Below are 12,286 nucleotides of genomic sequence, written 5' to 3' on the forward strand. Positions count from 1 at the left end.
GGCTTAGCCTCTCTGCTCCTATGATGCTGCTTGGCCTGCTGTGTTCATCCAGCCCTGCACCTTGTTGTCTCGGATTCTCCAGCATCTGCAGTTCCTACTATCTCAGGTTCAGAGTGTACATTGGTAAAAGGATTGTCCGCAAAGAACTTCTCCAAATACATGGCCAATTACTTTTGTACTAGGGTTAAATCCATAAGAAGTTTCAGATTTTGTGACATTATGATGACGCAAATATATTTACTACTTAAGGTGCTCACTGCTTCGAAAGAAAAATGTTACTTGATTTTCAAAACATAACTGAGCAAATTGAAAATGTTCTGAAAACGATATAAAATAGCCTCAAGTGGCTAGAATCAGACGAAACACTGACAGAATGAACTGTAATACATATGGGGCATTTTTATATGCAGTGTTATAACTAGGCTTATTTAGCATAGAGAGACTAGTATGCCACAGAAAAAGGCATGTCATTCTCTATCCCAATTTACTAAACTCCTTTTCTGGTTTTAAAAAAGGATAATGCTGTCGTTCAAAGCTCTTTTTATTTCTCTTCTAAGACTTGTTCATGGAATTGCTCATTCTTAACTTGAGAGGATTCATGATGGGTGTCAAAAACTATTTCGCCAAGGTAAAAATTGCAGTAAATGCAGTTCTATTCTCACCTAAGGCTCACACAAGCTGATGTCCCTCTCCTCTGCCCACTGAAGCCAACTGTAATATCTGAATTATCACCAGCTGTCACTGCACAGGTTAGAGAATCAGACAGTACAGTAGGATGTTAGTTGCACAATTTCCTCCCCAGTAACTGTCAAATCTATATCCACCTGTGATAGAGTGTTACACAGCAACAGATCTATGTGCATCAGTAATACTCCAGTGTAACAGTGACAGACCTATACCCACCACTCAATTGCGGCATACCCACCACTCAATTGCGGCATACCCACTTCATGTTTGGTTGAGATCAATGTGCACAACACTAACTGGGAATCATAAACATCCTTAAGTCTAAGGGGCTAGCAATATGCCAGGAGCTGCCTTTCCCCATTAGGTCATTAAGAGGATCCTTTGGTTTGTAAATAATTGAGAACACATGTAAGTTTCTAATGTATGCATGATCATCATTTTCCTTTACATCCCACGTTTCCATTCTGAGCAAAGTACTAGGTGTAGACTTGGCAGCTTATTCATTGGGATCTCTGTGTTAAGCTTCAAATCATCAACTACACTCTCCACTTTTCCTTTTACCTGAGTTGGAGCAGTTTCAAGGGAGTTCTTCGCAACATTCTCCATACCAATCCCCCTCACAGGATGGTGTAAAGATCACAGGACTTCTGCAAAAGAAGAATTGATCAATACTGATTTATCTCTTCCATTAAATCAATGAAACTCATACAAACTTCATTTTCACAATGAAGAGCTTAATGATAGACACTTGTTCCCGCACTTTCAGTTACAGATTAAAGTCAAACTGAACTTCCCTATACACTGGAAATATGACTGAAAGAAACACTCGTCATTAAAAAAAAAACGTTCTGAAGATGGAGCTTTCTCTTCTGATAAAAGAAAAATCAAAATCTTGGAAGCATTATAACTTTTATTCAGAGTACTCCTAATTTTTTGTCCGCAACTGGGCCATCTACATCTCATATTCTCTTCCCAGCATCCTTGAAGTCTCTTAGAGAACAAAGTTCCAATGACACACAGTTTTTCTGTGAACTCTACGCAAATATCAAGATTATTTTTAAATGTAAAGTGCTCAGAGCCTGCAACTGATATTTTGCTTCCAGCTTTACCAATAAAACGATTCACGAGCAGAGTAACATTCTGACTTTTAATCAAATTCCCTTGAGATGTGCAAGATCAGTCTCTCTCATAATAGCTTTACTTTCAGCAAATTCTCTACAATCATAATCATTCACTTTCTGACTTTGCTAATGGATCATCCTTTTACAGACTACTTATTTTAAATTTCCCACTGAAACATGCACAGCCTTATATTTCATGCACACACCATCAGTGGGTGATTTTATTCATTCTACCCTCTCTACTTATAAAGGTACCAGGGTGAATGAGTTGAAGGTGCACTGTTAATAGTGACAGCCTGCATCACAGCAACTCACATTACTGTCATCACCAGTCTGCCTTTCATCTTGGTAAGCTACAGCATAAGTGATGCAAAAAATCCAAGGAAGGCAGGCAGAAAACGTAAGGCTCTAATTTTGTCACCAGCACTTATCAAAACATGCTGGCCTTGCTCTTGTACATTGACAAAGTTCTCTTTCCAGAACAGGCTTCCAGGACTTTTGTACCAGATTCAATTTTTATTCTGACAAAGGGTCACTGGACTCAATATATTAACTCTTTTTCTCTCTCACAGATGCCACCACACCCGCTGAATTTCTCCAGCAATTTCTGCTTTTGTTTCAGTTTCTGGTGCCGAGTTTAGCTTCAGCCTCAAACAGCTCTTTGAGATTTACAGGGATAATCGTATCATTGCCCATTACTGATTTTAAACACACGCTCAGGGGAACTCAAAACAGATTCCTGGTACCTATCTCCAGCGTTTCTGATTTGGCAGGGACTAGTCCACTACAAGGCAAAGGAAGGGTAATCAGAAACAGCTGATCAAAAACTTTGCCAAATATAGGTTTTAAAAAGGAGGTTCTGATGAGTTTTAGGAGAAAATTCCACAAAATAGACCTCAACAGCTCAAGTGAACGAACAGTGGTGTAAAAGCAGGGGATGTATAAACGGCCTCTTGCCAGTGCAACGGATTGTTTGCAGGGTGGAGTCATGAAGGATTTTAGAATGTAGGAAGGATTCATAAAAGGGGGGTGGGGGATGAACTTTTTTTTGTCTGCAACCTCTCCAAAGCATTAGATTAATGTAGGTCAGAGAGCAGCAGAGGTAGTTGAAATGAGTATGGGCTCCTGCATGTCAGAAAAGATGCAGCTCATTCACTATGTTGTCATAAACGTGACAAAACTTTAATGACAGGGTGGCCAGTTTTTTTGGAAATGCAATGCAGCAATGGTCAGCAGCATCAGCAGAAGAGGGGAAAAGTTAGCTGAGGTAACCAAGCAGGAAAGAAAGGAAGCATCGAAGACAAAAAAAAAACGAAATAGTAATTTAAGATAGGAGGGAGTGATAGCCTAGTGGCATTACCACTGGACTCATTCCAGAGACTTAGTAACGTTCCGGGGACCTGGAATCCCATCAGGGCGTACGGTGGAATTTGAATTTAATAAAAATCTGGAATTAGAGTCTAAAGGTGACCATGAATCCATTGTTGACTGTCCAAAAAACCCATCTAGTTCACTAATGTCCCGAAGGGAAGGAAACTCTCATCTTTACATGGTCTGACCTGCATGTGTCTCCAGACCCACAATGTGGTTGAACCTCAACTGCCCTCTGTGTAATTAGGGATGGGCAATAAATGCTGACCTAGCCCTCATCCAATGAATAAAAAAAAATTAGAAATAAAGTGTTCAAAGTGTCTGCGACATCGATCTCAGTACTGATTATAGAACTTAAATTTCTGCTTTTTATTTCAAATAATAAGCATTCATTTTCATTTTTACCTTTGCTACACTAATACTTGATAATTTGACCTCTTTCAAAGCAAACATATTCTTGTAAGCAATCCAACTTGTATCAAGGGTCAGTGCTGTCAATGCTTTTCAGCAGCTGGTCAATATTGCAAGTCCGATGTGCTCAGTTATTGAGTATTTTGAAATGACTAATGTTGAATCACTCTCTATGTGCAGTCTGGCCTGTGCGCAGTCACATAACATATCAGAAACAAAATAAAACTCTGCTCCAGAAAAATCCAACCTTGCCGCTAATGACTAAAACATAACACCGTGAGAGAATGCAGTGTTAGAAATATAATCCGAAAAGGGAAAAAAAACAAATGCAGGAAGACAGACATGCAGAGGAGGAGCACAGAGATAGAGTGCCAGATGGGAAGAAAGGGGGCCAGAGAAAAGTAGATGGGAAACAGGCCAGCAAGGTAAGGATAGGTGGAGACAAGAGGACTTGTCAAAGTGCAGGATAAATGTCTCCACTTCGCTGGCTATAAGAATACAAAATCAGTTCAAGCACTTTTAACCCAGCCACTAGTGATACTTGGCTTAGAAAATGAAACATTAACTAATGACACTACACTGGGTACATATTCCACTAACTCTGGCTTAAGCATCCCCAATTTTAATCACCCACAATGGGGGCTGTGCCATCAGATTCCTAGGCTCCGAGGTCTGGAATTCACTGCATTTATGTTACTTTTCTCTTTTGAGGCACTCCTCCAAACTTACAGTCTTTGACCAAGCTTTTGGTCACCTGACCCAATATTCCTTCTCTAGCTTAGTGGCATACTTTGTTTTACAATACACTATGAAGCACATTGGGCCCTTTGGTTACATTAAAGGAGCATGTAAATGCAACAGGCTGTTGATGGCAATCACAAGCAGAGGTCCAGACAACAGCTGATACAGGAAACGGAACTAGTTAATTTGGCACATTCTTGTAAAGCTAATGAGGTGCAATGTAAAATGCTCATGGGACTGTCCATTAGGAATACAATGTCAAATAGCCTACCCACAGCAAGCTTCCACAAGCTGCAATTTAACATACAAATATACAAAATCAGTAGGCCATTCAGCCTCTTGGTTCTGCTCCACAATAAGATCATGGCTGATCTTACTGTAACCTCAAATCCCCGTGTCATCCAACCTGACAACCTAGCTCAGTCTGTTCAATCTTTTCTCACAAGGCAACCTGCCCATTTTAGGTATTGGACTCGTAACCCTTCTCTGAACTGTCTCCAATGCATTTACATCCTTCCTTAAATACAGTAACCAACACTGTACACTGTACTCTAGATGCAGCTCACCAGTACCCTGAATAATTGAATCATAACTTCCCTACTTTTGTATTCAATTTCCATCAAAATAAGTCATAAAGATCTATTAGGTTTCCTAATTACTTCCTCCTGCACCTGCACACTAACCTTTCCTAAGTCTTGGAAAAAGACACCAAGTTCCCTCTGTATCTTAGAACTCTACAATCTCTCACCATGTAGAAACATGCTTTTCTATTCTCCCTACAATTGGGAGACAGTTTCACATTTTCCTGTTTTCCCCACATTATACTCCATTTGCCACATCTTTACTTACTTAACCTATATCTTTTTAAAAGCCTCTCACCTGGTCACCCTTTAGCCTCCAATGCTCCAGTCTTTTCATCCAAGTCACTTACATAAATTGTAGACTTTGAAGCCCCAGCATGATCTCTTGGCACACCATTCATTACATTTTGCCAGATTGAAAAGACCCACGTACACTTACCCTCGGCTTCCTGTCAGTCAGCCAATTTGCTAATCATGCCAGTGTGTTGCCCACCACACCACGGGCTTTCATATTTCACAATAACCTTTGATGTGCCTCTTATCATTCGCCAATTGTACTATAAATAGATTTCCATTGACAATTTACTCTGATCCACATCATGTATCACCACCTCATATCTCCAATAGATTGATCAAACATGATTTCCCTTTCACAAAATTATGTTGACTCTGTCTGATTATTTGTAAACTTATCTAGTGCTCTGCTACAACTTCTTGAATAATAGCTAACATTCTCCTTATCATAGATTTTAAGCTAACTGGCCTGTAATTTTCTACTGTCAGCCTCCCTTTTTGAAAATACGATTTACATTCACTATCTAATATCAATGCATCAACTATCTTACTAGCCACTTATTTTAAGAACCTAGGATGAAGTCCACGAAGACACGGGCAATTTGACAACCTGCAGCTCCAACAATTTAGTCGGTAGATCTTCTCTGATGATTGTGACTCTCCCACTCCCCTCCAATAATTTACTGTTTGTTCTGGGGTATTATTCTTATTCTCTACAGTAGAGACTGGTGCAAAATAGCTGTTTAATTCATCTGACATTTCCTCATTTTTCATTATTAATTCTCAAGTTTGACTTTCTTTATGACAAAAGCTGACACTGTTAACTCACAGAACAGTACAACACAGGAACGGGCCCTTGGACCCACGATGTTGTGCCAAACATGATGCCAAATTAAATTAATCCCTTCTGCCTGCCTTTGGTCCATATCCCTGCATTCCTATTTCTTCGTTAAATATCTACCTATCTGCTTTTAACATTTCAGGCTAGCCATCTCTTGCAATGCAATATTTTTCTTTTTACGCTTTTTAAAAATACTCCTACTACCTGTCATTGCACAATGTTATGCTTTTTCTTTAAGTTTGATACTATCTTTAATCTTTCTAGTTAACCATGAATATCAAGTGTACCCTTTGGAACCTTTCTTACTTGTTGGAATTCATCTATTCTGCATATTCTTAAATATCTCCATAAATGTCTACCACTGCATCTCTATTGACCTATCCTTTAACCTCAATTTATTTTAGCCAATTCTGCTTTCAGGCTGTCATAATTTCCCTTATTTAATTTTTATTTAGAAATAGTTTCAGACCCTACTCCTCTCTCCCTCAAACTGAATGTAAAATTCAATTATATTATGGTCACCTTTACCAAAGGGTAACCTCATTAAGAAATCATTCATTAATCCTGGCTCATTGCACAAATAAAGATTTAGTTGGCTCTAGAATGTGCTATTCTAAGAAACTGATCTGATAACATTCTACAAATTCATCTAGACTACCTTTGTCCATTCAACTTTTTCAGTCGATATATAGATTAAACATAGAAACATAGAAAATAGGTACAGGAGCAGGCCATTCAGTCCTACGAGCTGCACCACCATTCAATACAATCATGACTGATCATGCAATCTCAGTATCCCATTCCCACCTTCTCCCCATACCCCTTGATCCCTTTAGCCGTAAGGGCCACGTCCAGCTCCCTCTTGAATACATCCAATGAACAGGCCCCAAAAGCTTCCTGTGGGAGAGCATTCCACACATTCACAACTGAGTGAAGAAATTCATCCTCATCTCAGTCCTGAATGACTTACCCTTCATTCTTAGATTGTGACCCCTTGTTCTGACTTCTCCAAAATTGGGAACATTCTTACTGAATCTAGCCTGTCCAGTCCCATCAGGATTTTATGTTTCTATGAGATTCCCCCTCATTCTTCTAAATTCCAGCGACTACGAGCCCAGTCGATCCAGTCTTTCCTCAAATGTCAGTCCTGCCATCCCAGGAATCAGTCTAGTGAACTCCCTCAATAGCAAGAATGTCCTTTCTCCTACTAGTAGACCATGATTATCAAAATGTCTTTCTGAACAGCTACCATTTTTGCTTACTTTATGTCCCACCCTACTGTGGTCGGTACACTACTCCCACAAGTGACTTCTTACCCTTATCATTTCTCATTTCTGTCCAAACCGTTTCCATAATTCTGTTTCCGAAACTTAGGTCGACTCTCTATGTTGTCGAAATACCATTAGCCATTCCTCCACCTTTCCTACTTTCCATTCATTCATAAATGTCCTGAACCCTTCAAGACTCAGCTCTCAATCCATGCCATTCTGCAGCTATGTCTAACAGCTACTTGTTTATTTCAGTTTGCACACTAAGTTCATCTGTTTTGTTTTGAATGTTATGTGCATTTGGGTACAGCCTTTAGCTCCCTTTATAAATTTTCATCTTATCTGTTGATTGATTCTTAAATTTTAAGACACTCTAGCTTGTCATAGTTGGTTTCCCTATATTACACTTTGTTCTTTAGCCTTGACTCTACTTTTGATTTCTTGCATCTTTCCAAATTAGATCGCTTGCCCCACTATGCAGTTGGAAGTCCTTTCTATTCCATAGGAATGCAGTTGCAAGGAATGACGACCCACCACTCCCACCCCACCCCCGCCAGGTGGAGATCATCCTACTGGTACAGATCCCACTTCTACCAGCACTGGTGCCAGTGCCCATGAATCAGAATTCATGCCTCCCATACCAGTCTTTGAGCCACACATTCACCTCTCTAATTTAATTTGACTAATACCAAGTTATACAAACCTCAGATAATAATGCAGAGATTATGAAGTTTGCTTCTTATATCCTTCTTAATTTGGCATCTGGTTCCCTATACTAAATACGCAGAACCTCCTTCTTTGCCCTGTGTATGTCATTGGTACCAAGATGGATCACGATGACTAGATCCTCCGTTCCCACTCCAAGTTTCTCTATATCCCTAAGCAGACATCTTGAACTAAGGTAACACAGTCGTTTGGACTCACGCTCTGGGCTGAAGAGAACAGTATCAATTCCCTTTACAGTACCATCATCTGCAATCATTACATTCCTTCTTACTCCCCAGTCAAATGGCTTTCTGTACCATGGTTTCATGGTCAGTTAGCTCTTTCACACCTTTCATCCTTTATCTCATCCGGATAAACTGAAAGAACCTCAAACATGTTGAACAGTTGCTCCTGCCTTCTGGCTTCTGCTACCTGCATCACTCACAATCAATGATTCTATTGTTTCCATAAACAGACCAAATTAAAGTATGACTGCTGCCTGGTAAAAAGGATCTATAACTTCTCCCCCTCACTGATGTGTCGCAGAGTCTGTAGTGCTGCCTTCAGCTCAAACACTGAGCAAGACTGCTCAACCTTCAAACTCTCGTTGAATGTGGTTGCTGGGAAACAAACTGGTATTCAGGAACATGCATATGCTACAACTGTAACACATCACCTGTCTTGCCATCCTTGATATGTTCTTAGGAACTACTTAATCATTTTATTCAACTTTACATTTAGTTGTATAATTGTTTTTATATGTGTTATTAACCTTACCACCAGCTGCTGCACTATGTTAGACCTTAGAAATAGAATAAACCGTAATGATTTTCCAGATACTCATCAATTAACCAGCTTGTTCTCCTGTAGCAGAGGAATAATTAATTCCTGGAGGTTGAAATTGTTTCGGCAACAGCAACAGAATACCATTTTCCCTTCTTCTGATCAACTCCCTGAATCAATGAACTCTTGCACTCTATTGTAAGTGGCACTCAAATGCAAGTCGCACTCAAATGCAAGTCACACTAAGCTTGCTAGGTTAATATGCTCCAAACAAAGGCCCATCTGACTCCATTGATGTGGATCAAGTTTTAACTGTTTCTGAATTAAACTGCTCTTTTCCTGGAATCCTTGGGTGGAAAAACAAGCCTGCTTAAGGCTGGTAACTACAGAATTGAAACTATGGATTTCAGTTCAATGCCAACTACAAACTAAGTTAGATCTGTATAACAGTTTAAACTTTCATACCCAACAACTGCATGCACTCGGTGATCAAATAAGCTGCTGTGTTAATAGTTTGGTGGTGAGGTGGGGGTTGTGGGGGGAACAGCGAGTGGAGAAATAATGAAACGATACATGCAAATAAAAAAAATTGGAGTAAAAGTTCAAAATACATACTGAAATGTTTAACACTGATATCAAAAGCCCAAAATAGAAGGTGTCCTTTCCCTAATAACAATCATTATTTAATAAATTGAAAGACTCAGCTCAATAGTAAAATCAGTCTCAATTACTCCCACTAAGGTTACTTATATAAATCTTAATGTGAAGATGGTAAGCATTCAGCTCATCATGCCTATGCTGGTTTATTAGAAGAGCTTTCCAATTCAGTTTCACACTTCAGCATTTTCATCACAATTCTGAAAATTATTTCTCAAGTACATGTCCAAACGCCTTTTGAAAGTTACTATGGAATCCTTTACAGGAGTCAATTCCAAATTTTAACAAACCTCCATGCGAGAAATTATCCTAATTTCCCACTTAGTTCTTTTGCAAATTATTTTAAAATTACATAATCAGAGATTGGCTATAACACAGAAACAGTCAATTCACCCCATTACATACATGCCAGCAATCTGGAACATCTAAACTAATTTGATTTCCCCATCTTTTAAGATAATGCAAATTTTCCCTCCTCAGATAATTATCCAACTTCCCTTGAAAGCCACAACTAAACCCACCACAACCTCCTTCTCAGGTAGTACACAGCAGATCAAATGACTCACTCTGTTAAAAAGATTTTTCTTGCATCCAGTACATCTAGTCACTGTTCCACCTGGCAAAGGAAACATTTATCCTTACTGTCTCCAAATTCCTATTTTAAAAAAATACATTTGCCAAATCGCCCCTTAGCCTTCTTTGTTTCAAGGAGAATAACCTCAACTTTACCAGTCTCTCCTCTCATTTAGACACCTGTTGCTTGAGATAGAGACAGGACCGTAAGCTCACATGGCCTTCAAAATCGTTCAACAAGAAAATTTAAGATTGGAGAAGAAAATGTTATGAGCTTGGCAGTGAGCAAGGCTAGTAACACATCAAGTTTGTGATCCTCAAATCAGAAGCTGGGAGGTGTAATGGGCTAGGAGATTGTGAATCAATTGTTGGGGACAATGTATCAAATTTCAATCCTTTTTCATTGGAGGAGGGAAAAAGAGAGAAAATGCTGAAAATACACAGCAGGTCAAGCTGTATGTGTGAAAAGAGAAACACAGTGAACATTTCAGGTCGATTATTGATGTGTAACCCTAGATGATTTTTAAATTCTCATTACCTCAGGACACAGCAGCATTTCTCAAAGAACAACTTATTCAGAACAAATAAGAGATTGACTTTAGGAGTTTATTGTTATGTGTAGCTCTGCATTCTCATGGGCAACTTACTTACAAATTAATATATTTTAGCATTAGCAAAGATTTACCAAAGATTTCAGTTCCTAAACTACTTATCTAGTTCGATAAACTGCAAATCGACCATCTTCATTTTACACCAGACTAAATTAAAACCAAACGCCTTGAAGTACTACTGTTACAAAGACAACTTCCTCAGTGAACAATCTCATGGGATAGACTCTCACTGCAAGTTAAGGAGCAACATAAATCAGTTTCAGGTTTCTAACAATGATATACCAGTGCAGCTTAAAACAGATGTCTACACTCAAGAGTCTTCCATTGCTTTGCTACAGCAGCGGGTTGGACCTAGTCTCTGGGTTCAGGTATGTTTAAACAGCAGAGAAACTACATTATGTGCAGTGGAAATGCACACACACATCACCCTTAAAGAACGCTAGGCAAGATAACAACCAGCTTTTCTAGCACCTCAAACATGGTAATGATATCCTAGAGGGTCTAGGCCCAAAACGTCAGCCTTCCTGCTCCTATGATGCTGCTTGGCCTGCTGTGTTCATCCAGCTCTACACCTTGTTATCTCTAATGATACCCTAGGGCTAGTCTGCAGGAACATTATCAAACAATATATAGCACTGAGCTGCTTGAGGAGACGGGATGACATTAAAGGCTTGGACTAAGAGGGAGCATGAGAGTTGAAGAGGTTTAAGGAAGGTGCTCCAATGCGTAGGCAACTGAAATCAAGACTGTCAACGTTGGAGAAATGTGCAAAAGGCCAGAACTGGAGGACCAGAGATCTCAAAAGACATTGAGTGGTAATACTCACCCTGATATACTATAGCCTATCAGTGAATGTAGAGTAGGGGAGGTTGGGAGTCATTGAAAGAAGGGGAAAGGAAGAAGAAGGAAATTAATAGAAAAGAAAAAGTTAAACAAAATATATTGCATGTGGAAAATGGAGTATGTGAAAGAAGGAATCAACTTGCAAAGAAAATTTAAAAGATTACATATCCCATGAATTGAAATTAGCTTTGAAATATTACATGGGAAAAAATCATTAAGATAACGATTTTGCATCTTTTAGGTCACAAAAGCAATGGAGAATGTGGATTATAATCTCATCCAGAAGCCTGGATACAGACACACAGATGTCCATTGTCTAAGCTTCCACCTGCATGTCTGATTCCGTTAAACACTTGAAATCTACAAATTATACTGTCTTTTGTCCAGGTGAATGCAACAGCCCTTTGAGCACTAAGATTCCATAAAATACAATTACAATGGCATCAGTGGTTTCCACAGATCTGTAACTTTCAGACGAACCCCTGAACACTCAGATTTTATTTCTCTTTCAAAGAATCATACCCACAAGAAAGACGCAATACCCCCTTAACATTGCAAATGTGTCGTTAGTCCAAACCATTAACACCCCAGTGCAGTTATGAAAGAGTATTGCACAGTTGGAGAGTGAGTGACAAAACATTCATCACACCTTTCACAACTTTGGGACATCCCGAAACACTTCACAGCCAATTGTATACTTATTGCAACCTAAAATACACTGCAGTCTATTTATGCAAACATAAGATCCCTAATTGGCAATATTGACCAGATAAAGTATTTTATTAGTACTGTTTAATGG

General features: G+C 39.2%; 1 protein-coding gene across 1 annotated transcript in view; it reads right to left on the reverse strand.

Annotated features, from left to right (window-relative positions):
* Nucleotides 1-12,286, reverse strand: part of LOC109929831 (mitochondrial coenzyme A transporter SLC25A42-like) — a 57,148-nt gene that overhangs the window by 30,261 nt on the left and 14,601 nt on the right. Inside the window, exon 2 of the mRNA XM_048614110.1 lies at nucleotides 1,249-1,334. Within this exon, the coding sequence (XP_048470067.1) occupies nucleotides 1,249-1,286 (38 nt within the window). The 5' untranslated portion in view covers nucleotides 1,287-1,334. The remainder of the gene's footprint in view (nucleotides 1-1,248; nucleotides 1,335-12,286) is intronic.

The sequence above is a fragment of the Rhincodon typus genome, chromosome 29, assembly GCF_021869965.1.
Source record: "Rhincodon typus isolate 14 chromosome 29, sRhiTyp1.1, whole genome shotgun sequence".
NCBI lineage: Eukaryota > Metazoa > Chordata > Chondrichthyes > Orectolobiformes > Rhincodontidae > Rhincodon > Rhincodon typus.